The sequence below is a fragment of the Lepidochelys kempii genome, chromosome 1, assembly GCF_965140285.1.
Source record: "Lepidochelys kempii isolate rLepKem1 chromosome 1, rLepKem1.hap1, whole genome shotgun sequence".
Classification (NCBI taxonomy): Eukaryota; Metazoa; Chordata; order Testudines; family Cheloniidae; genus Lepidochelys; species Lepidochelys kempii.
Genome location: NC_136380.1, coordinates 205478778 through 205505437, shown reverse-complemented (window position 1 = coordinate 205505437; position 26660 = coordinate 205478778). Strand labels below are relative to the sequence as shown.

Sequence of the window (26660 nt, the reverse complement as noted above, 5' to 3'; positions counted from 1 at the left end):
CAAGTTGAATCAGTTCTCAAGTTCAAGTTTCAGAAATACCTCAAATCCCTGAATAGTGCAGATCACTTATGTAAAGTTAGCCTAGCTACAATGGAATAAAATAAGCATGGGGAGAGCATTTGTCAAACTTCAATCAAGAATTGCAAGGATTAAATCTGTCAGATCATCAGTGCTATTTTAGTGTCACTAACAGTGATACTTTTCTTTTTGATCTGGTGTATATTCAAGTTTCCCTGGGCAGATGTCCAATATGTGCTGCCCATACATGGGAAGAATCAGAATAAGGCCAGCTCTGAACCATTAGATTATACCTGGAGGTAGGGTAGCCATACAAATGTTGTGACTTGGGGGTCTAATTAAAACAGGCACTAGCTGCAGAGTTCAGAACAGCATGCATTGTCAATCTGAAGAGTTCTGCTTAGCAATATTGGTCTGCCTAGATACAGTGTATGCTGTCCATACTTGCCATGAAATGCTGTGCATCATATGTGCACAACAAATGCTAACTAGGGCAAAGTATCTGATGCCACAATGGCTTAGGACTTCTCTGTATGAAACAGGAATCTTCCTCTGTTCTGTAGCAGGTGGTCAGCTTGTACCACCCCCAACTTCTAAGCACAAACCCAAACACCAGAGGTGCCAGACTGAAGCACATGGAGTGCAAGAGTAATAAGTCATTTGTCAGAATCCTTCTGTAAAAAAAAACAAACAAAACAAAAAAACAAAAACAAAACAAAAAAACCCCCACCTCAACGAACACTGAGCTTCCGCCTAGGAAGATCCTGTTCTAGCAATTCACTGGCCCAAAAATAAATAAATAGCCACTCAACAGCCTCTATGGCAGACACAGTAGGAGGTCCTCAACCTTTGAATGTGCAAACCCGGGACAGACTCAGTATAAGGGTCTCCAAAAAAACTGCAATTAATTTTTCTCACATAAAAGTTTCTTCTTCATCCTTGGTTTTGCAATCATATGTATAAGAGTGCTTGTATGAAATGGAGGTACATTTAACCTTAAATTAGGGGCTGTCACAAATTTTGACCATGATCCTACAAAGAAATCCACCCACCTGAACCACTGCAACCACACGGAGTAACAATGGAAAGTTACATGGATGGATCTCTTTGCAGGTTTGGGACTTTTAGCAAAAACAAAACCAACAAGGCCAAGAGCGCTAGTCAGTCTCACAAAGGAGTCCCTATTTCCACTGCTTAAAGCCAGAAAGAGGCAGTGATTCCATTGTGGAGATTGATCCCCTAAGAAATATAAGGTTTTGACAACATCAGTACAGTTCCTAGGTACTGCAGCATTAATTTCAGTAAGAGCTATTGCACATGTAGAACCTTTGAGGAAAAAAATCACCAAGAACCTAATGAAAAGAAAAAAAACCCTTTCCCTCCCATGTTTCTTATAATCCCCATATTTTAAAGTGTCAAATGTCAAACTAGAAAAAAAAAGCACAACACACAAACTTAATTATAACTCCAAGAACTCCACTCAGTCATTTTCCTATGTATAAATAAGGCTGAAAACATCCAGATTAGTTTTAAAAAGTTCTATTAATTTTGCTATCTCATCCACAAGAGCTGTGCAAGAGTCAGGAGAGATCAAAGCGTGGGCTGCTGGTCAAATGTCCCACTGTTGTCTACAATGCAGCCAGCAGTCCTCTTCATCTTCCCTACTGATGTGCTACCTGCAGCGACCACTGAGCCCCACTACAGCTCACTGTTGTGCTCATAGCACTGTATCAATCTGTGCAGATCAAGATGGAGTACTGCATGCTAGAACATGTAGTCTTGCGGGCTTCCCCTCTGCACTGAAGATGAGGATAGCAGCACTACATTCCACTCAGGTAACAGAGATACAACTCTTGGGCTTCTAGAAAGTTGCCTATGCAGCTCTTGACTGGACAAAGTTTAGATAGCCTGCTGTAAGTTTCAGATCCGATCTTCTGCTTCCTTCCGGAATAACTGAGTTTTTCGCTCTGACTCTGGAATATGTTCAGTAAACACCCTTCTCCCCAATTATTTGATCATGTATTATTTTCCAATAGAATAACCAGCTACCTTTACACTTTTAATATGAAATTTGATCCCATAAACTGCAAAGAATTATATAGAAGTCAACTGTAACAGCTAGGAATATTGAATCCGTACCAAAAGGCCGCATCTATTAGTTGGCAAAACACTCAACATCCTTCTCTTTCAGTATACTTAAAAAAACAGTTTAGTTTAAACAAAAGAATACAGTTCTCCCTCAGCAAGGTCAAGTAATTAATTGAATGTGGGCTCAAGAAACTTCCAAAGAACTTTATCTACATACAGAATTTTAAAGTAAATACTAGCATCCTCTTGCAATGATCCCCAAGACACTAGTAGCAGCCTGCACAGGCAATTTCAGTACTCTGTACCACTGCATGCAGATCTCATTTTTCCTCCATAGCCATAATCATGGAAAGCCCACAATAATGCAAAACATAGCTAAGTAAAATTACTTCCCGTAAGACATTCACTCTATACCATGGAAAAACAAGTCCTTCAGTTTACATGGCAAAGTGACAAACACAAAATCAATCAGAATATGCAACAGAAATTCAGAGCCATCCTGAGATTTACAGACTGTCATGACAAACCTGTGTGAGAAAGAACCAAAATAAAAGGGAAAAAAAGGAAGTTGTTTTGAGAGGTGCAAGGGCTGGGTGGAGGAGACAGATAGGGGGAGAAGAGATCAGCAATAATGGAGATTTTGTTTTACTTAAGTCCCTCTGCCCTTTCCTATTAGCTGGTCCCTCTAACCTTTGATGGCCCCTCTAGACATCCACCCTACAACATCAATGAGTACAGCTATCTTTTGTTGGTGTTCCCTAAGCACTTGAGGTATGAAATTCCATTCCAGTGAGCGGATGCAGAACTGGTGGAGATTCCCTAGTTCATTCTTTCCAGTGTGCTGCAGGTTACTTGAGAGGATTTCAGGAATTTGTTCCCATCATACTGGCCTATAGTATCTTCTGTGTCCAGTTTAACTCTTTAGGTTTCATCCATCTGAAGAAGCCTAGTTGAAACCTTTCCAGTTTATGGATTTCAGCTGCTTCAAAATCAACATGAGCCCACCTTGAAGGAAAAATGCAAACACATGCAGCGGAAGTCTGCAAGTTGAATCAGTTCTCAAGTTCAAGTTTCAGAAATACCTCAAATCCCTCCCCATCATCTTTGGCCTCAAACCTAGCCTGCAATCATAAGTTTGAGCCACAAACATTTGAATGGTCAAACCACTGTAATGCATCTGAGTAGTACTCTAATTCCTCCCCCAGTGCTGGAAAGGCAGAGGCACTTGCCCTGTTATAATTCACCCGCAGACAGTTCCAGTTTTATTTTTACAGGTGGACCTGGCTGGACAAGTTTAAAAAAAAAAAAAAAGGCATAAAAAGGAAAGCTTCCTCTTGTTACTTGATCATTTGGGTCTCTTCATCAGCATCATAGAATTCTTCATCTTCACTTTCACTCCCCGCAGAGCGATCTTTATCTGCAGACTAGGAAAAAAAATGAAATTGTTAACACATTCAACAGTTAACATTGAAAAAATGTACTTTTGCAGCACCGTCAGAGCATCTCAAAGTGCTCTTTACAAATAGGAAGCATTACAACCCTACTGAGAGGTGGGGAGGATTTTGCCCATTTTACACAGGGGAAACTGAAGTACAGAGAAGTTAAATGACCTGCCCAAGGTCAGTTCCACTTGGATCTGAGGATTTTAGATTCATACTTCTTCGAACCCTCTTAGCAAAGATGGACTTTTATCCAGCATGAACTCCTGTACTCCCTTTAGCAGACTAAGGAGGTCGGATGCAAGACAAGTGAACTGACTAGGATGGCTTGATCTGGCATTCTACAAAGCTTTCTGAGTTAAGAAAGCAGTAGCAATGTTCCTGTCCCTCTGATCTACTAGAAGCAAAGGCTCAGGAAGCAGAGTTTGGGGGAAATGCCTCTTCATCCCTATTTATCATGAGTGGACATCTTCCTACACAAGCTTCACATTTAAAAAAAAAAAAAAAAAAAAAAGGGGGCATTTGCCAGGATTACCTGCCATGCAGATAAACAAAGCTCCAACTAGCCAGCAATATAAAAAGCCTAAACACAGGTGAAAAGAGACTCATAGGACCAGAAAGCTTTTACAAAACAAGCTAACTACTAGAAAAAACAAAACAGCAAAAAACTAACTATGCCTGACACAAAGGGAAAGAGGTTCTGCAGGCACTGAAACTGTTGGAAAGGGAGAAACTGTGGGACAAAAGGCCATTCTGTACTCTTGCAATCTACAATGCAAGGGTGTGCAACACACATACCTGCAAGCTATTTTCACTACTTGAAAAGTTTGTGGCTTGCGATCCAAGTCAGGTGTCTATCTGGGGTAGAGAAGGGAACTGCAGAGACAATTTGCTAAATGAGAGCTGAAACTAGATCTCCCTACTCCCAGTGCTGTACTTTGGCCACGAGATCATTCTTATCCTCCAAGCAAAGGAAGTTGCCCTACTTGCACTAATTACATATAAGAGGGGAATTGTTTCCCGCCCCTCCCCCAAAAGGTTAGAGTGGTGAAAGTGCGAAAATACGCACATTTGAAATTTTGTTTGGATGCACAACATTCTTTCAGACAGAGCATTTCCAGCAGTAAGCACCCCCTAATACCTTGGTAGGGAACTGTGCTCTGCACTGACTAAAGGAATGGGTGATAAATTGTGAACAATAATAGAATCATAGGACTGGAAGGGACCTTGAGAGGTCATCTAGTCCAGTCCCCTGCACTCATAGCAGGACTAAGCAATATCTAGACGATCCCCAACAGGTCTTTGTCTAACCTGCTCTTAAAAACCTCTAATGATGGAAATTCCACAACCTCCCTGGGCAATTTATTCCAGTACTTAGCCACCCTGGCAGTTAGGAATTTTTTCCTAATGTCCAACCTAAACCTTCCTTGCTGCAATTTAAGCCCGCTGCTTCTTGTCCTATCCTCAGAGGTTAAAAAGTAATTCTTTCGCTCTACTCTGCGCTGATTAGGCCTCAGCTGGAGTACTGTGTCCAGTTCTGGGTGCCACGTTTCAGGAAAGATGTGGACAAATTGGAGAAAGTCCAGAGAAGAGCAACAAAAATGATTAAAGGTCTAGAAAACATGACCTGTGAGGGAAGATTGAAAAAATTGGGTTTGTTTAGACTGAGAGGGGACATAAGTTTTCAAGTACATAAAAGGTTGTTACAATGAGGAGGGAGAAAAATTGTTCTTCTCGTGTCTTGCTTACCACAGTCCTGCTAATACATCCCAGAATGATGTTCACAGCCCCCCCCTCCCCAACAGTAGTACATTGTTGACTCATATTTAGCTTGTGGTCCACTATGACCCCCAGATCCCTTTCTGCAGTACTCCTTCCTAGACCGTCATTTCCCATTTTGTATGTGTGCAACTGATTGTTCCTTCCTAAGTGGAGGATTTTGCATTTGTCCTTATTGAATTTCATCCTATTTACTTCAGACCATTTCTCCAGTTTGTCCAGATCATTTTGAATTATAATCCTATCCTCCAAAAACCTTGCAAGCCCTCCCATCTTGGTATTGTCCGCAAACTTTATAAGTGTACTCTCTATGCCATTATCTAAATAATTGATAAAGATATTGAACAGAACTGGAACCAGAACTGATACCTGTGGGACCCCACTCATTATGCCCTTCAAGTTTGACTGTGAACCACTGATAACTATTCCCTGGGAACGGTTTTTCAACCAGTTATGCAACCATCTTATAGTAACTCCATCTAGGCTGCATTTCCCTTGTTTATGACAAAAATCACAAATACCATTTCCTAAAATATCCTTTTGATTTCCCTGAATGTCTCATCCAAGTATTGACCCAGCCCAATCCTGTTCAGCTTGCAATATCTGTCTTTCACAGATTCTGAAGTGCTTTAGAACCCAATAAATGAAGCACCCCTGAAACACAGCCCTCTGGGATGGAAGGCAGCAACCAACCTGTGCATTACAGTTTTATAATACACTGCTACCTTGATATAACATGGTCCGATATAAAGCGAATTCTGATATAACGCGGTAAACGAGTGCTCCAGGGGGTGTGGCTGCTCGCTCTGGTGGATCAGCACATCACGTGTGTGGCTTCGATATAACGCAGTTTCACCTATACCGCGGTACGATTTTTTAACTCCCGAGGACCGTGTTATATCGAGGTAGCAGTGTATCAGTGATTTATGGGTCTTCCTTGGCATGGAGAATTATCGCACTCAGCGTATGTAACTTACAGACCTAAAAGCCCACAAAGCAACTGCTCCCAGAGAAGAGGGGAAAACATTAACACATGTATTGTCATAGAACAGGGGCCAGCAACCTATGGCATGCATACCAAAGGCAGCACGCGAGCTGATTTTCAGTGGCACTCGGCTGCCAGCCCGGGGTTCCGGCTGCCAGCCCCTTGCCAGCCGGGATCTCAGCCACCGGCCCGCTCAGCCCACTGCCTGCCTGGGGACACTGGAAAACTCAGCAAGGAAAAACAAGGGCAAGGATCACACTAAACTGATAAGATCTGCATTTTAAATTTAATTTTAAATGAAGCTTAAACATTTTAAAAACCTGATTTAATTTACGTACAACTGTAGTTTAGTTATATAATATAGACAGAGAGAGAGACCCCTTCTAAAAACGTTAAAATGTATTACTGGCACACGAAACCTTAAATTACAGTGAATAAATGAAGCCTCGGCACACCACTTCTGAAAGGTTGCCAACCCCTGGCATAGAATCAGACAAGTCTTCTTACTTTGCCCAACCCAGACTAACAACATTGGACACGGTCAGATTTTCTCTGCAAATCTTTGAGCACAGTGGGAGATTATCCAAATATTTCAGCTCTTATGAATCATGTAAAGTGGCTATACCCAGTCCTTTTCAATAATTAAGGGGTTTGCCAGTACAGTTGTACCAGCAAATCCTCCTTGTATAGATGAAGTTTTTACCAGCAAAAGAGTTGGTTTAAACTGCATCTATACCAGGAGGGCGAAAAAAAAGCTATTCCAGCAAAATGGCTTTGATGGTATAACTGGGGTATAACACTACACTAATGGTATAACGCTAGGGCATTTGCTAACACAGCTATGTCAGGAAAAAAAATCACTCCGCTAATCGAGTCTATGACATAGTATGTTGGCAAAACTTAAATGTACACTAGGCATCAGTGGGTATCCAGCAGAACAATGTATTAAGTAATCCTAAAGGCAGCTCCACCAGACTTTTCTATCACCTTTATCAGACAGGGTTAATGTTTAACAGCTTTTCATTTTCCATATGTTTTACCTGTGATTGTCTTAAAAAAATGTATAATGTGTCAGAGGCCATCTTGGGTGTAACTTCACTGAAGTAGACAGTGTCTCTGCAGACATGAATCTGACTCCTTTTGTTTTATCTGGATTCAAATCAGATGTATATCTGGGGAAGCGTGTTCCTAAAGACTGAGTATTTTTTCATTTCGTTTAATGTGACAAGATGTACCTTCTAGTGCTCCAAGTCAATCTATAATCTTTATAAACCCTACAATACTTATACGTTTTGGACCAGTGTTAAGAAACCTAAAATCCCTCCCCAAACTTAATCACTCTTTCCACTCATTTATTTCTCCCTCCCCAGGAGAAAAAAAAATAGATGGAAGAACTCTCACACCAAGACATGACTGGAAGGTCAACAAAACCTGATGAATGAACAAAGGGAAGCAAACTCAGCAGTCAAGTAAACCTCACTGAAAATACCTTGCCTCCAAGTCTCCTCATTATTAAGCCCGGGAGCTGTTAGATCATGCATCTCAACTAATCTCAGCTACTACGGTCAGGTGTGAGGTAGACATCAGAGTTAACCAGGTTCTAACCAATTTAAGGCTTTGTATGTTAGAACCAACATCTTAAATTGCACCCAAAAACAAAAAGTGGAAGCCTGCACAGATTATAGAATACAGGCACAGCCCTCCCTCATAAACCAGCTGCTGCATCTTGTGCCAGATAAGGTTTTTGAAAGGTCTTACGGATCAGCCTTATAGGACCCAGCAGACTAGAGGTGACAGAGGCAGAGATCTCTGTGTTAGGGTCCTTTATCCTAAAGGGAAAGTTGTAACTTTCTCACCAAGCATGAGAGGGATGAGTTGACCTAGCTAGGATCTGAGCCTGCACTTGCAGAGAGTATTTCAGATATGATGGTAAGATCACTAAACTATCCCCAGTGTCCCCTTGGAGCCTGTCATCCACAGACTAAGCACCATCTAGTTCGGCACTCTTAAAGTTGACAGCTGTAATCGATGCACTACAATGGTGGTGAAGTATTAAGAAAAGTGATGTACCCGTGAGCCGCCTAGTGCTTGCAATGACATAGCTTCGTCCCCCAGTCTCCAGTATGAGCACACCTGCAGGTCTGATATCGTCTCTAGCAAAGGGCTGTTCAGTGTTTCTGGCAACAACAAACTCAGGAGACCTGACAACACGCCAGTCACTCCAAACACGATGTATGGCAGAGACCACTGCACAGATTTCTGGAAATTAAGAGCAGAGATAGTTAAGGAAAGGGGGGCAAACATATCGCATTTTACATATTCAAGCACTTAATTTTCAGCCACCCTGTGAGGTAGGTATTGTCACACTACACCACGTTCTTCATAGAGATATTACGAGATAATTATGGCATAACTATAATGTATTTTATGCAAGATTGATCATGTGAGATATTGAAAAGGCTATGATTTACTGAATATAATTATACTACTTATATGCATGTATCATTTTGGTATCTGAAGTTAGGAATATTGTTTATGCATCTATTACAAATGTGTTTACATCTGGGGAATGCCCATTAGGCAGAATGCACACAGTCTAGATGGCTGGCTGGAAAGGGCCATTATGGAGAACAGGTCTTAGAAAAAGTTAATCTCCCACCAGGGAGCCTTCCTGAGGATGCTACAAACAGACTGAGTCATTGCTGCTGTGACCCTACAGACATGTGACCAAGTCACCTGTACTGGACTCCATCTTGGAATACCAGTGTATTTCCACTGAACAGGCACGGGAACCAAGCTTGGAGACAAAGCTATTTAAGGCAGAAGAGTGACATCAGGGTTCTTCGCTGACTCCCCACCCAAAGGAGACGCTTGGAAACACCTGAGAAACAAGGACTGGACTGGGGGAGAAGGGTTGGACCCAGGCTAGAGGGATTTCTAGCCTGTGAAAGCAATATCTGGGGGTTTTAAGCTGCAAACAAGGGCAGCTGGCCCCTTAATCTCTACAAACTGCCTGAATCAACAATTAGGGTGAGAATTTGCTACTCATATCCAATCTCTTTAGTATATTATGCTTAGATTGCGTTTTTGTTTATTTGCTAGGTAATCTGTTTTGATCTGTTTGCTATCCCAAATCATAGAATATCAGGGTTGGAAGGGACCTCAGGAGGTCATCTAGTCCAACCCCCTGCTCAAAGCAGGACCAATCCCCAATTAAATCATCCCAGCCAGGGCTTTGTCAAGCCTGACCTTAAAAACTTCTAAGGAAGGAGATTCCACCACCTCCCTAGGTAACGTATTCCAGTGCTTCACCATTCTCCTTGTGAAAAAGTTTTTCTTACTATCCAACCTAAACCTCCACACTGCAACTTGAGACCATTACTCCTTGTTCTGTCATCAGCTACCATTGAGAACAGTCTAGATCCATCCTCTTTGGAACCCCCTTTCACGTAGTTAAAAGCAGCTGTCAAATCCCCCCTCATTCTTCTCTTCTGCAGAAGAAACAATCCCAGTTCCCCCAGCCTCTCCTCATAAGTCATGTGTTCTAGTCCCCTAATCATTTTTGTTGCCCTCCGCTGGACGCTTTCCAATTTTTCCACATCCTTCTTGTAATGTGGGGCCCAAAACTGGACACAGTACTCCAGATGAGGCCTCACCAATGTCGAATAGAGGGGAATGATCACATCCCTCGATCTGCTGGCAATGCCCCAACTTACGTAGCCCAAAATGCCATTAGCCTTTGTTAGGATATAGATATTCAGGCCTGTCTGTAAAGGCCTATACTCTAAGAATTTAGGTGTAATCTTATCCCTTGGCTAGTTATAGAGGTATAAAAGAATCAAAATCACTGTCTGCCAGTGTAAGGTCCTTCTCTTACTGCGACAGTCTGAGGCCCTGTTCTTAGGCTAAGGCCTTTGGCTAAGCAACAGACGCAGCCATAAGCTGGGAAGCGACCGGTCACCTCCTCACATTCCAAACTAGTCACATTGAAATAAGGTGCTATTGGGCTGTTAGGAATACAATCCTGTCCTGATAATGCCTATGCCTCCAGCGAAAGGGAAGTGCCTAGAAAATGTAAAAGGAAACTTAGTTTGATAGCTTCCTGTCTGGCAAGAACTCACTTATCAATAGCTGGGATGTGAAATCCTCATTTCTGTGTTTGTTCTATCACTGTAGTCCCCATTTCCCCACTGTTTGTCTGTATAATCTCTGTCTGGTTCTGTGATTGTTTCTGTCTGCTGTATAATTAATTTTGCTGGGTGTAAACTAATTAAGGTGGTGGGATATAATTAGTTAAATAATCATGTTACAATATGTTAGGATTGGTTAGTTAAATTCCAGGAAAATGATTGTGCTCATCCAGCTTTTCTAAATAGGCTTGAACCACTTCTTTCTCCACAGAGGGCTGGTCACCTCCTCCCCATGCTGTGCTGCCCAGTGCAGTAGTCTGGGAGCTGACCTTGTTCGTGAAGACAGAGGCAAAAAAAGCATTGAGTACATTAGCTTTTTCCACATCCTCTGTCACGAGGTTGCCTCCCTCATTCAGTAAGGGGCCCACACTTTCCTTGACTTTGTCCTTGTTGCTAACATACCTGAAGAAACCCTTCTTGTTACTCTTAACATCTCTTGCTAGCTGCAACTACAGGTGTGATTTGGCCTTCCTGATTTCACTCCTGCATGCCTGAGCAATATTTTTATACTTTTTCCTGGTCATTTGTCCAATCTTGTAAGCTTCTTTTCTGTGTTTAAGATCAGCAAGGATTTCACTGTTAAGCCAAGCTGGTCACCTGCCATATTTACTATTCTTTCTACATATCGGGACGGTTTGTCCCTGTAACCTCTATAAGAATTCTTTAAAATACCACCAGCTCTCCTGAACTCCTTTCCCCCTCATGTTATTCTCCCAGGGGATCCTGCCGATCAGTTCCCTGAGGGAGTCAAAGTCTGTTTTTCTGAAGTCCAGGGTCCGTATTCTGCTGCTCTCCTTTCTTTCTTGTGTCAGGATCCTAACTCGATCATCTCATGGTCACTGCCTCCCTGGTTCCCATCCACTTTTGCTTCCCCTACTAATTCTTCCCTGTTTGTGAGCAGCAGGTCAAGAAGAGCTCTGCCCCAGTTGGTTCCTCCAGCACTTGCACCAGGAAATTGTCACCTACACTTTCCAAAAACTTCTTGGATTGTCTGTGCACCACTGTATTGCTCTCCCAGGAGATATCAGGGTGATCGAAGTCTCCCATGAGAACCAGGGCCTGCGATCTAGTAACTTCTGTTAGTTGCCGGAAGAAAGCCTCGTCCACCTCATCCGCCTGGTCCGGTGGTCTATAGCAGACTCCCACCACGACGTCACCCTTGTTGCTCAGGCTTCTAAACTTAATCCAGAGACTCTCAGGTTTTTCTGCAGTTTCATACTGGAGCTCTGAGCAGTCATACTGCTCTCTTACATACAATTCAACTCCCCGACCGTTTCTGCCCTGCCTGTCCTTCCTGAACAGTTTATACCCATCCATGACAGTACTCCAGTCATGTGAGTTATCCCACCAAGTCTGTTATTCAATTGCATCATAATTCCTTGACTGTGCTAGGACTTCCAGTTCTCCCTGCTTGTTTCCCAGGCTTCTTGCATTTGTGTATAGGCACTTAAGATAACTCGCTGATCATCCCGCTTTCTCAGTATGAGGCAGAAGCCCTCCCCTCTTGCGCTCTCCTGCTCGTGCTTCCTCCCGGTATCCCACTTACCTCAGGTCTCCTTCCCCCGGTGAGTCTAGATTAAAGCCCTCCTCACTAGGTTAGCCAGCCTGCTTGCAAAGATGCTCTTCCCTCTCTTCATTAGGTGGAGCCCGTCCCTGCCTAGCACTCCTCCTTCTTGGAGCACCATCCCATAGTCAAAGAATCCAGAGCCTTCTCTGCGACACCACCTGCGCAGCCATTCATTGACTTCCATGATTCAAATGGTCTCTACCTGGGCCTTTTCCTTCCACAGGGAGGATGGACGAGAACACCACTTGCACCTCAAACGCCTTTATCCTTCTTCCCAGAGCCACATAGTCTGCAGTGAGCTGCTCAAGGTTATTCTTGGCAGTATCATTGGTGCCCACGTGGAGAAGTAGGAAGGGGTAGCGATCCGAGGGCTTATAATCACTTAAAAAAAAATCTCTTTTGTAGTTAATAAACTTATATTTGCTTGGTCTAAAACCAGTGTGGGAGAGTCATAACTGGGGGCAGAAAGTTGTGTATATTCCTCTCCACATTGAGGGAGGGGGCGAATTTCATGAGCTTAGGCTGTACAGTTCTCAGCGCAGCGCAAGACAGTATAATTTTGGCTTTACCCTCCAGAGGGGGGTGTGTGCAGTTGAGTAATTGGGAAATTCCCTAACTGAAGCCTTCCCATGCAGAACTGATCACAGCATCTGTATGTTTCTGAAGATGGCTGTGTCCCTACCTGTATGTGTGCTGGTGAAGGTGCAGACTGGAGCCTGGAAGAGGGCTTGACAGGCTGGCTACAGCAGTACTGTGTAAAGGGAACCCAGGCTGGTGGGTCAAGTGGGCTCAGTGACACCCCAGTTCCAGGTGGCACCCCGTGGGGAACCCATCACAGGTATGATACGTAAGGCTGCATGTCTGTCACAGAGGTCATGGGAGTCACGGATTCAGCCCCTAGGCCAGCAGCAGCAGTTTGGGTGTGTAGGAGGGGGCTCAGGGCAGGAGTGTGTGCTTACCGGGGGGGGGGGGGGGGAGCACGAGAGAGGCTCCCTGGCTCTCACTGGCATAGGCAGAAGAGGGGATAGGAGGCGCCACACGTTGGCCATGCCCGCAGGCCCCACCCCCACAGCTCCCATTGGCTGCGGTTCCTGGCCAATGGGAGCTGCGCCTGCGGAGCCAGCACCTGGGGTGGGAGCAGCAATTGGAGCCCCCCGGCCACAACTGTGAGGACATGTGGAGCCCGGCAGGGAGCCTGCGACTCCTGCCAATCCTCCCCCACTCCCCCTGAGCACCAGCAACGCTCCCCCCAGCACCAGCAGGGTCCCAAGCATCCCCCCACCCCCAAGTTTTAGTTAGGGGTATATAGTAAAGTCATGGACAGGTCACGGGCTATGAATGTTTGTTTACTGCCTGGGACCTGTCCATGACTTTCACTAAAAATACCTGTGACTAAAATGTAGCCTTCATGATACATAAAGATCGGAACAGATGATTTCAAAAATGCTTGGAACCTCTGGATCCACAGGTCTTGGAACAAATTTTAAATAAGTGCCTGCTAAATTCATGTTTCAGAGTAACAGTCGTGTTAGTCTGTATTCGCAAAAAGAAAAGGAGTACTTGTGACACCTTAGAGACTAACCAATTTATTTGAGCATAAGCTTTCGTGAGCTACAGCTCACTTCATCGGATGCATACTGTGGAAAGTACAGAAGATCTTTTTATACACACAAACCATGAAAAAATTGGTGTTTACCACCACAAAAGGTTCTCTCCCCCCCACCCCACTCTCCTGCTGGTAATAGCTTATCTAAAGTGATCACTCTCCTTACAATGTGTATGATAATCAAGGTGGGCCACTTCCAGCACAAATCCAGGGTTTAACAAGAATGTCGGGGGGTGGGGTGGGGGGAGAACAAAGGGAAATAGGTTACCTTGCTAAATTCATGCATTCAAGTTCTTGGCTATGAAATTTTTCCACAAACCCTGATTTGTGCACACAAATTGAGTAGATGTCAAATGCAAAATCAAATTTGGGGGAGAAAAAGTGTGAGTTGCCTAAAATGGAACTCCAGAAACTTGAATGTACAGTTTCAGGCAAATTGAGAAGCCAGGCAAGTTCATTTTGAAAATTTGAACCTTTAGATGCAACTGTTTAAAAAAAAAAAAAAAAAAAAATCAGTTAAGTTTTAAGTCTCACTTTCATTTGTGAAAAAATTCTAAATCAAGATAGGAGAAGTTAACACAATATTAGACTATGACCAGGCATAAAGGCACAATGTTTTATCACCAATATATACAATCTCACAACTTTCTCCCCCACCAAAAAGACAAACCTTATTTACAAATGTGCTCAGGGGAACTCCCAAAACAAACAGTTTTTCTCCCCAATTCAACATTTATTTGTTCCCATATTTACGCAAAGCTGACATATGTCAAGTTTAATGAAGTCTCAAATTGATGATTTGTTTAAGATCGTTTGCTCAGATTCTCCACAATGCCAAGTTCTTTCCGGACACAGGAGAATGGAGTGCTCCCCATATACTCACCCATCACCACCACCATCAATGTCAGGGAGCTTATGATGCTTCCTCAGGCAGATCTACACTGGCCTGAGCCTATCCTGGAGTACACTGGGGGCTGTATAGTCTACACCATCTAGCAATGGACTCCCAAAGGCCAGATAGTCAGAATACCCTCAACCCTGCCTTCCGGACAGACCCCTTTGCCCGAGTCAGGTGGGAGGGGATGCAGAAGCAAGAAAGCTTCACCCCACAGAGGGAATTGTCACCTGGTCAGAGTTGGCAGTTTCCAGTTCCTTTCTGCCAGAAGAAAATCTGACCATTTATTTTTATACAAGTACCTCAGGTCACTATACCATACATAATATATGTAATTCCCATCACCCTGATTTCTCATTCTGTTCAGGGCCTACTGCAAGATTCAGGCTCAGGGATTTTAAGTATCTCAGGTCTCTACACAAATATCCACATCTAGAAATATGACACTTAGCTATGAATTTTAATTTGCATGTATCTTGTGAGAGTGAAGCCAGTTGAGGCTGCCTCTCTCTTCTCCATTACGATATTAAGGTTAAACCGCAAACCTCACATTTCAAGGAATAAACTGATCACATCATTCCTTCCCTTTCCCCTATCCATTTCCAGAACTACATGTTTGCTGAGGCAATTTATATGAAGGAATTCATCTCTAGCATTAGCCACAGACAGAGTGGGGATAAGAACTACTAAAGAGAGTACAACAATCTCATCTGATATGGCAAATCCTACAAGCCAGCTTGGGTTTTAACTTTGCCTATCCAGGGTTTTAGGAGAGGCTCACCACCATAGTATCTGAGCATCTGAAAGTGGTCAGGCTGTTGCAGCGTATAGGCCAGTTCATGAAATCATTACATGGATAAAACACAGACTGAAACAAGTGGTGGGAGTTTTGCCTACATAAGGGCTACATCCTGCTGTCCTTCACCATGTATGGAGAATCATGATACTATATTGACATGTCCTCCATGTTGATTATATTTTACAGATCTTGAATCATACACAGTTTATCCTATTTCCCCCATCCCTGCAAACATCTGATACATCAGAGCTAAGCAAGATATAAAGAAATAAAAATGTAAGTGCAGACAAACCAATGAAGGGATGAAGGGAGCAATAATCCCACCAACCCGGGAAAACATGGAGCAGGAACCCATTCCAACGTTCCTAAAGAAAAATACAGGCATTAATCAATGGTATTTGCAGGAGAGGAATTAAGGAATTTTTTAAAAGATGTCCGCAATAAGAAAATTCGTGGTCAGGGTACTATGCCTATGACAAAGTTTGTTGGCAAGGGAGGTATTGGAATGCTGCTCAAAGCATTTCAGTAATGGAATTGTACACAGTGCTGAAGAACAGAGACCCTGTTCACAAACAGAATTTCAGGCATTAATGTAGCTGCCACAGCAGAGACAAAACCACTGTGAACTGTGATTTGGACTAGCGCACATTAACCTTTCTTGAAATTGGGGATAAATGGCACTAATCCAAAAATCACACCACATATCAGATTTGCGTGTCTACACTACAGGTGCACTGTATGAGCTACAGTGGCTGGCTGGCTACTAATGGCTGTACCTGGGGGAACCGCCAGTACAAAGTGCATCTATACGCTACATTCATCTGTCCACTCTCCTACAATGAGTATGTGGCTCCACTACTCCCTACTGGATCAAATGTCAGAGCTGCTCAAGTGTTTGTGAATGATCAAGTTGCACTAAACAATTGCAGCCTCCTGAAGGTATAAGCCCCAACATCACTGGCTACACTAGCATAAATACTTAATGGAGTTGTCTTATATTTACCCAGCACCTGGCAGATTTCGGGTGATACTGCTATAAGGCCCTATGACTAATCACACAAGTTTTCCTTTAATTAAGGGAAAGTCTCTATGAGAAGGTGCCGTTAACAGGACAAAAATAAAAGTGGAAGTAATAAGGATTAGGGAGATGGGCAAGAGAAACCACCACCACAAAGTGAATTCAGATTACCTGATCACTGTAGGATAAAGCTCTGACGTGTAGATATAAACAATGTTAAATGCTGCACTGATTGTCAGTTTCCCCAGTAAAGACAAAGAACGGCTGTTCACAACTGCAAACACTCCTGTGGCTGATAAAGAAAGTGTGACCCTTGTAAGGATCCATAGCATACAGAAATGTCCTTTAGTAATCACTTCAGTAACAAACGGAATGAAAGGGAATCTGCTGAAGAGTTTGTTATGCTGACAATATCTGTTGGAGGTGCACACAATTATATGTGGCTTCAATAGGGCTCTCAAAGCTCAGAAGAATTCAAAAGATCCATCCTTCAGACAACAGTGGCAAAAAAGTCACCTGATTTTGTAAGATGAGGAGGGAAAATGCACCCATTTTCTTTAGCTATACTGTCAGATTGTACAAAAAGAAAGAACATCTTCCTTTGAACACCCTGTGAAATGTATTTTAGAATTAAGTTTTACATTGGAAAAAAGAGTCTTTCAAATCTGGCCTACAATTTTTTGGTGGGGAGGGGGGAGGAGGAGGAGGGAGAATAATTTAACATCTAATGTCAGTCCAGGTGTTTCTATTAAATTAAGAAATCCAGTAGATATAGTTTGTTTAAATTACTACAGCTCCCAGCACCAAAGCATGAGAGCCAGAAAAAGCAAAGTCATTTTTTCCTCATTGACCAAATTATAAAAACAGTGAAGTTCACTTTCGTACTTAAATTCTGTTTTTAAATTGTTATAATAGGCATTAGAAGTAAAAGAAGAAGAAGACTGGTTTGAACATTTTTATGACAATTTCTAAACATTTTCTGAGAGTACCGTTGGCAAAAGCAATAAAAGTTGAGTAGAATTTGTACTATTAGTAAGCTGGTGGAAAGGACAACAGAAAATTTTTTCAAAAGTTCTTAAGTGACTTAGTATCTAGGTGACTTTCAGTGGGGCTTTGGTTCCTATGTGATGGGTGATCTAAAATTGCCTCATTAGAAAAAAAGATAGGAACTGCCATATAGGATCAGATCAGTGGCCCACCTAGCCCAGTATCCTGTTTGACATTGGCCAGTACCAGATGCTTTAGAGGAAAGTGTTAAAATCCTATATAAAGGATAATGACAAAAGACCCAGTTTCTATTTCAACCCAGGCAGTCAGTGATTGACATATTCTCTGAAATTTGAGTTCTATCCCTTTAAAACAAATTACATTCATCACTGTCTAGTGTAACAATAGATATTCATCCATATAAATGTTTAATCCTTTTAAAAATCCTGCTAGGTTCAATAGTCTAAAGCCTTTGACTAATGCTATGTAATACAAGTATGAAGTATCATTAATTTTATGTGCCTAGCTTTGAAAGGAAGGAGAAGTCTTTTCTCTTGCTAATATTTTCTGTTTCTCTATCTGTGTACTATAGTTGAAAAACAACCTAGCATTGGACCTTTATATGGCTTCCTGAAATAAATTAAAAATTAGGGCTGTCAATTAATTGCAGTTAACTCATGCGATTAACTCAAAAAAATTAATCGTGATTGCAAAAATTAATCACGATTAATCCCACTGTTAAACAATAGAATACCAATTGAAATCTATTAAATATTTTTGGATGTTTTTCTACATTTTCAAATATATTGATTTCTATTACAACACAGAACACAAAATGTACAGTGCTCACTTTATATTAGTTTTATTACAAATATTTGCACTATAAAAAGGATAAACAAAAGAAACAGCATTTTTCAATTCACTTCATACAAGTACTGTATTGCAATCTCTTTATTGTGAAAGTGTAACTTACAAATGTAGAATTATGTACAAAAAATAACTGCACTCCAGCCGGGGAACAGGCTTGGGGTAGCGCTTACCTCATGCAGCTCCTTGAAGCAGCAGCATGTCCCCCCTCTGGCTCCTATGTTTGGGGCAGCCAAGGGGCTCCACTCCACACACTACCCCCGTCCCAAGCGCCGCCCCCGCAGCTCCTGTTGGCTGGGAACCGCGGCCAATGGGAGCTGCAGGGGCGGCGCCTGTGGACAGGGAAGCATGCAGCAGAGCAGCAGGGCCGCACCTCTGCGTAGGAGCTGGAAGGGGGACATGCAATTGCTTCCGGGAACCACTTGAGGTAAACCTCACCCCAAGCCTGCATACGAGCCCCCTCCTGCACTCTGAACCCCTCGGTCCGAGCCCAGAGAGCCCTCCTGCACCCCAAACCCCTCATCCCTAGCCTAGAGCCCACACCTCCAGCTGAAGCCCTCACCCCTCCTGCACCCTACCCCCCCCCCGCCCCAGCCTGGAGCCCCTTCCTGCACCCTGAACTCCTCATTTCTGGCCCCACCCCAGAGCCTGCACCCCCAGCCGGAGTTCTCACCCCCTTCTGCAACCCAACCCCAATTTCGTGAGCATTCATGGCCCGCCATACAATTTCTATACCCAGATGTGGCCCTCGGGCCAAAAAGTTTGCCCACCCCTGGCGTAAGGTACATTTCCCCAATTCCTAGTATAAAGCAGAGGCAGCAATATGTTGGTATGGTGATTAACAGCATAGGACTGGTGGCCTGGAAATGGGTTCCATTCCAAACTCTTTCCCCAACTCATCACAAAGCCTTCAGAAAACCAATTTCCCCTTACTATGCCTCAGTTTCCCCAGATGTACAATGGAGATAATAATTACCTACATCATGTCAATGTTATGAACCTAATGTTTGTGAAATCCTTAGATCCTGAGTTGGAGGGGGTTATATACATGCACAATACTACTATAAAATCCTAAAAAGGCATTTACCTTTCTTTTCTGGAAGAAACATGACAATAAGACAGGCCAGTCCTCCCAGGAACAGGAACGCTGCCAATGTCCGTTTTCGGCCGAACCTAACAGGGTCCCCAAAAAGGATAATACTTAACTTTTCTATTCCATTTTTCATCCAAGGACTTCAATGCACTGAGCAATCTAAAGTCACCCAACACCACTCTACTCACATAGCATAAATTACTGAAAATCTCCTGCAGAGTCTTTACTTTCTCACTCTTTAAATTTTCAAAGAGAAATCTCTGGTCCTCTCATAGTATGGTCAGTGCATGAGCCTGTCAAGGATGCACTACGTAGTGCAGATTGTAAATCACTAAGAAATCTTCAGACAGACTGGCTGACTATTCCTATCTTTTTAATTTGTCTCCCATTGTGTGTGTGTGTGTGTGTGTACGTGCATGCGTGAGGGGGGTTGAAAGAGAGAAGAGGGGGCAGAGAATGGGTGCATGCAGGAGGAGCTATTCAAACACAGAAGGAAAAGGGAGAAAAGCCACCTATTAATAAAGTTTGAGATGAGCTCTACTGAAAGAGAGAAAGAATGGAGTATTGCACATCAAACATAGGCTAGATGGCCCAGTGTTTAGTAAGGTTGCCAATCCTCCAGGACTGTCCTGGAGTCTCCAGAAATTAAAGATTAATCTTTAATTAAAAAGATTATGTCATGTGATCTAACCTCCAGGAATATAGCCAACCAAAACTGGCAACCCTATTGGTCAGCCCTATGAAGCACAATGCACATACACCAAGATGGGAGCTGCCCCCAAGACAGCACTCTAGTTCCAAAAGAATTCATCTTGGAATAGCATAGAAAGTATTATGGGATTCTTCACTGTGGTGTCACAAGATCAGAAGTCTGAAGAATGCCATCTTGAGTATTAGTAGAGAGTCAGAGCAGCTAGACACTACAGAATTCTCCTTGAGAGCTTCAGTTTAATCTGTGTGCCAGAACTAGAGTATTATTTACTGCTTTGGAGTGGTTAGGAAAGATTGCTCTCTTTCACGAAAATTTATTAATTTTTTTACATAATTCATTCCCCCAGGAGGCCAGAGTAGGTTGGGACTGTTAATACTTCCTATAACATGACTAAACTGAGAATAAGCTAAGAGCAAACTGGTGTCCAGGAAAATTACCTCTGGAAAAAAATTAGATATTGAGCTTCATTCTATTTAATACTTACCATTTTTGGTTAATCAAGTAGATACAGATTGGGTAGGCAGGTATCTCTATCAGCCCAGAGAGAGCCAAGTTGGCATAAATACTTCCACCTAAGTCACCTGCATTGAGAGTCAGACCATAGTATACCAAGCTGCACACAAACCTGTGGGGGGGGGGGGGGGGGAGAGAAGAAGAGAAAGAAAAACCAAGTATAAGACTTTGAAACTGAACAACTTTATTGGAACCTTTCACAAAAGGAGGACACACTGAATTTTTCAAGTACGTGCACAAGCATGTACAATTTCTACTACTTCGGTTCTCATTTTCAGGAAGTAGTCAATTAACTCATTTTGGTCACCACTCAAGAGAAAGTCTGTGTGTTACTTATCACTAGAACTTGCTCAGAACATCAGCTCAGTTACTGTTCACAGTAGGAGTTGACGCTGCAAACAAGTGAAGTGAACGATGACATGAACAGTCTTTTCCAGATGCATTAGCAGGCAACCTGAATTGCTGGAAAACAGAAAGACAATTAAAAATGTCTATCCCACATAGGAACTTGATGTCATCAAGAGGACTCCCAGGTGACCAGTCCAGGACCTCTGTCTTTTCCCCTCCAGGTGTCTTCAGTTTTCTGGAAGGTGACAGGCTGTTTTGTCCCATTTCTGCTGGGTGGTCCAACTTGGTTGCTCTTTTTGGAGATGTTGGCATGGACCAATCAGATGCTGACCCATATGTTTGCTGAAGATTCAAAATGTCCAACCACAAAAAGTTGTTTTTGCTCCACCATCCAGTCAGGGAACAAGGCATCACCTTTCAGCTCTTGCAACTGGGGCTGGAATTTTCCTCTCTTTATGCAACACATTTCATCAGCTCAGCTTGTGTAAGATAAGTTAGGATATAGATGTTGGTACAGCCACCTTGGGACATACGCTGAACACCAGCTTGTTTGCTCCAGTCAGCAACTTACTTCCACAAGTAGTTTTCCCTGGGCCCCTCTGCGGTGCATCCCTTGGCCAACTTTGCAGTTATGCTTGCTCAAGTTGCGGTTTCACCATCAACACTCTGCTAGCTCCTGAAACATCCACTTTAAAGTTCCTATAGTGTACACAAAGTCCCTCCATATTCTTTGATAATCTTTAAAATAGTTCTAGCAGTCCATTATACAACAAAGTCACTTCAAGAGCTGTTCTCCAGCAAGCTGGAACCACTGTATAAATCTTCCATGGTACGTATAGCTGAGCTGTATTACTGATTGCATTATTGATCAAACAGTTGCATTTCTCATTATTCCACTCTACGATCAAGTGTCCTTATAACATACTATTTGGTTTCAACTCCTCTCATTAACTTTTTTCAGCACAGGTTAGATAATATTACTAACCTGATAGCATAAGCATGCTTGATTACAAACCTCTTCACTTTATCACTAAAGTGAAAGTAAATAATATGAATGTAACCACCTTCTTTGCCTACCAGGGACAATCCAGAGGTAAACCTGGTCATTAAAGTTTACAATAGTTTGCCCAAGGCTGCATCACTTATAGTTAAGGCCAAGATTTTGTCACGGATATTTTTAGTAAGTCACGGACAGGTCACGGGCAAAAATTCACAGGAGCCTGTGACCCGTCTGTGACTTTTACTAAAAATATCCATGACAAAATGGGGAGCTCAGCTGTGGAGTCCCCACACCGCCCGCAGCGGTTAGGCAGCTGTGGGGGCCCGCTCGGAGCTCCGGAAGCCCCCACCGCCTGCAGCGGGCAGGAACTCTAGTGTGCTCCGGGGTACCCCCGCCACTCAGTAGCTGTAGGATAACAGTGGACTGTTCATTTGGCTGGTAGAAGTCATGATGGGGCTGCTTCAGAACTCTCTGGATGCCAATGCCATCCTCACTGTGGCCAGCTGTGCACTGCAGTGTGTTTGCCAAGCGAAAGGAGAATCATTTCGCCAACAGTGAACTCAAGACACTATTGGATTGCAGGAACATTAAAAGCTACCAGCAAGTGCACCTATCATTACTGGGGTGGAATCCACACAAGCAAGGGAAATAATTTATTCTAGGAATCTATTGTATCAGACTATGCATGTTTAAGCACATACTATTTGATAATATTTGAAACCGTTCTACCTGAATTTCTAAAGTACCAATCACCTGTCTGTCTAGACATCATCACATTCATAAATCAGTTTTTCTTTTCTGCTTACAAAACAAATTGGCCTTACAAAATACATTTGTTAGTGGCTGCCCAGATCTTTAAGAGAGCAGATGACACTATTATTATATGGAAAGTTTCAAAAACCTGTTTAATAACTTACTTTACTTTTCTTACCCTGTTTATCCCAGGATATTTGCATTAAAACATCTTAAATATAAAGATAATGTCTCCTTTTGCTGATTATTCCTCACCTGAAGTTAGAAACCCCAACCCCAAGAAACCCCAACCAATAAAAATCTACTCTAAGAAAAGTCAACCTAAAAAAGGTTAATGAAATTTAAGAAGTCAAAAACAAAACCCTACTCCAATCAGAATTACTACCCTGAAAAGGGGGTAGTGCCAAAGGCTCCATGAAGTCCACTTTTACATGGAAGGTACTCTGATACCCTGGTGATGGGCAGCGGTATAAACCACTAAGACAGAGAGACAGACAGACAGACAACTGGTTGCTGTCATGGCAGTATTACAAAAGGAAGATTTTCTATTTTTAAAATAAACAAAGTATTAGCTAGTGGTTTGTACAGGGGACTGAGAATTGGAGACCTGGATTTTATTCCTGAAAATGCCATTACGTCATGTAACCCCTCAGCTTTTCCATTTGAAAATGTGATCTTAACCCAACTTTGAGCAGATCCTGCAAAGAATGTACACATATGTTTAACCTTAAGTGTGTACATCTTTGCAGGACCAGGGCTTTTGTAAAGAGTTTTACGATCCTTTTATGAAGTGCTAGATATTTATTTTTTAAAGCAGCTCTCCGAACAGGGCAGTATCTTGAATACTAGAATAAAACTGGCTTACTATCCAAAGGGACCAAATAATTTGGGCACTAAAAAAGAATCAGACTAAAAACCCCACAACCCTGGGCCAAAGAACTAGGACATGACCAATCTCAGCAATTTTGGAGGGCTGTAGGGAAAGAGGGTTCTCAACTACTTTTGAGATTCTTGGATGAAAAGCATCATAAAAGTGTCAAGATGAAGTACCTCAGGCCTAGATTATTCAAGTGACATCAGGTGAAGAATAAGCACCAAGAGTTAAGGAACTCAAACAAAGATTCTGTTCCATGCACAATGCCCATAGTAATAAAGAGGCAAAAAGCATGACGAGCTGTCTCTCAACACGTTTTTCAAATACTTTAAAAAGAGCTGAACTTAAAAAGAATTGCAAATACCAGATGAACATCATGATCAAAGTGCGCCCCAAAAGGATCTTGTATCGGAACAGGTCCAAGAAACTGCTGGTCTCTCTGTGACTCCTGTCAGCTGGGAGCTTTAGTGAAAAAGTACATTTCTGCTTGCAGTTCCTCTTTGCAATGAGATAGAGGGCATTTTCTGCTTCTCTCAGTCGACCTTGTGAGTATAACCAGCGGGGGGATTCAGGAATGAATCTGAAACAGAGATTTCATTGAGGCTTTAGGGCCCTACTCTTATAGAGGATTGGATTTGCTTGTTTGGAATAAAGCTGAAGGACATTTCAATGTCACAGCATGTTTTTTCAAACAACATTTCACCTCAGTTTTAGAATTCATCTGTAGTTGCAGGTAAACTACACTTTAATAAAAAGTGGGGCGAATAAGAGCATCTTTATTTACCAATTTTCTGAGTATCTAACATGCAACAACTTTGCTCTGTATTTTAAAATTTGACTCAAATGTTAGGAGTCTGCATTAGAGAAATACAGAATTAAGGATGTGTGGATTAAGCAGTTACAGTACACAGGCAGCTGCTGGTTATGAAAAACTAAACTAGTTTAGCTGTCTCACATCATCTCCCCAACACAGTTGAAAATTCTCTCCTGCAGGCATCAGAACAGTCACTGCAAAACAGCTCTATCACTCCCTATTGGCAGAATCTGATTCGTACAGCTGAGATTGCTGCCTACAAAAATCCTCCTGTGCCTCTTGTTTTCAGTAGCTTATAACTTCCTGAAGCTTTCACCTTTCCAGGTTGTAGTCTCTACCCAAAGTTGATTTTTTTAAACACATATTTAAAGTGATCCAGCCACCTTTGCATAAAAAGTTAGGAAAGGAACATTTTCTCCTATCTAACACAGAACATCCTTGCAACCTTTTTTGAACAGCTCTAGGGTCAAACAGCTGGAGGACTGAGATTTGGTACAGAAATTGCACTTACTGTAGAGAGGTACTTTTGAGCAGAGCTTTGAAGTCCTGAGAGGAAAGCATTTATATTTTTTTATTTATTTATTTTGCTTCAGAAAGACAAGCTGAAAGGTTAGGGTGTTTTTAACTAAAGATTTTTAACCTAAAAATATCAGGAATGTCAAGTCAGACTCTTCACTAAGGGAAGAGCAAAGTTCTCATTGGGATTTATATTTTAAACACCTCAACTGAAGGTGTGAATGTGTTGCATCTCTAATAAAGGTTTCTTTTATTTAAAAGGTCACTGAAGTTAAACAGCAACTAGAAATCCCACTCTTACAAATGCTAAATTTTTGCTTGTGATGTCTTGGCTGAAAGGCTATGACAAATGAACAGCTAGTCACAAGATCCAAAACATGAAAGACAAACCAACAGGAAAAAACAGTGCTTTTGATAAAAACCTTTTAGGTCTCTTTACCCATTATGTAATAAAAGAAGATGGCACCAAAGAAATTTTTCCCTTTTGCATACCTTTAAGAGTGTATGCACAACCTCAATGCTGTCCCTTGTGTGCATACATTATAATACTGCCCTTGAAACTGAGAAATAGCATGTGACCATATAGTTACATATATGCAGCATCTTGTAGTAAATGTGTAAATCCAGCACATTCAGGTATATGACAAGTGCAGAGTAAGTGGCTCTTAAACATCATACTAGAGAGTAATAAAAATATGGCATATCTAGGCCACTTAAATCTGCAGATATGTAGGCACTGCAATGTAAGGGAGACATGGGATTTCTCTCATACATCACATAGAAGTACCACTATCTTCACCCTAGTGCTCCATTTGATCCTTGGAGAACTCTTTGACCTACTTTCTCAATTCCTACTCTTCTGATGAAGGCCAATGAAACAGTTTTAAAAACAATAACTTACAGAGAGAGGAGAAAGACTACTGTTCCCTCCAGGTTAACCACAACTGCCAGAGTCCTCCAGGAGCGAATGAAGTACCCTAACATAGCATACTGGGCAATTCCCACTGCAAAGAACAGGCCACCAATCGATCCTAACACATTGGAAACATATAGGAAAAAAAAGAAATGTTACAAACCATTTCACTACATTGCTCATCCCCATTATGTGCGATCAGAGAGACAAGCACTTTACCAGGAAGGCAGGAAGTATGGACAAAAAGGCTACTTGACTCAAAATCACGGAAAAGAGATCCTTAACAGGGAAGAACTGTTAAAAACAACAACAAGCAGGAAAAGAACAGGACAAAAGAAAAATGCTACATAAATAATCATTTGGCCTTCCTACAGAACTTTTCACCCATCAATTTCAAAACATAAATAATTAGATCTTATAATCCCCACATGGCTTGTTGCAACCTCCCACACTTGAAAATAAATACTACTAATTATTGGAAAGATGACATTTCCAACATAAAATGTTAGTTTATAACCTTCATGGTTCATGAGATATTAAGCTTTAAAACTGTCATTGATCCCTTAGCCAAGCACTTCCCTGGAATTAGGCAAAGAGTAAATGTGTCAAGTTCCAGACTCTGTACTGCATGACAGCTTGCATGCTAGCAATGAATACAGTTAAAGGTGTCTAAATATTTCCATTATATGTTCTTTGCAGTGTTGTTGCAGCCACGTTGGACCCCGGATCTGAGAGAGACAAGGTGAATGGGTGAGTTAATATCTTTTGTAGGACCAACTTCTGTTACCTTTTCCAGACCTGAAGACCTCTGAAAAGCTCAAAAACTTGTCTCGTCCACCAACAGATGTTGGTCAAAGAAAAGATATTGCCTCATCCACCTTGTCTC

At 42.2% G+C, this 26660-nt stretch overlaps 1 protein-coding gene across 2 annotated transcripts in view; it reads right to left on the bottom strand.

The window, feature by feature from the left end:
* Nucleotides 1-3443: 3443 nt before the first annotated feature.
* The window catches only part of SLC22A15 (solute carrier family 22 member 15), a 40916-nt gene continuing 17699 nt past the window's right edge, over nt 3444-26660 (bottom strand). The window contains exons 5-12 of one of the 2 annotated variants that reach the window (XM_073309177.1): nt 25763-25892; nt 23896-24111; nt 20528-20668; nt 19326-19411; nt 16556-16676; nt 15659-15731; nt 8380-8568; nt 3444-3530 (exon numbers count right to left, since the gene is read on the bottom strand). In XM_073309177.1, the coding sequence (XP_073165278.1) occupies nt 3444-3530; nt 8380-8568; nt 15659-15731; nt 16556-16676; nt 19326-19411; nt 20528-20668; nt 23896-24111; nt 25763-25892 (1043 nt within the window). Of the gene's footprint in view, nt 3531-8379; nt 8569-13626; nt 14158-15658; nt 15732-16555; nt 16677-19325; nt 19412-20527; nt 20669-23895; nt 24112-25762; nt 25893-26660 lie in introns of those variants that run through there. The other variant, XM_073309186.1, reaches the window with a different exon arrangement.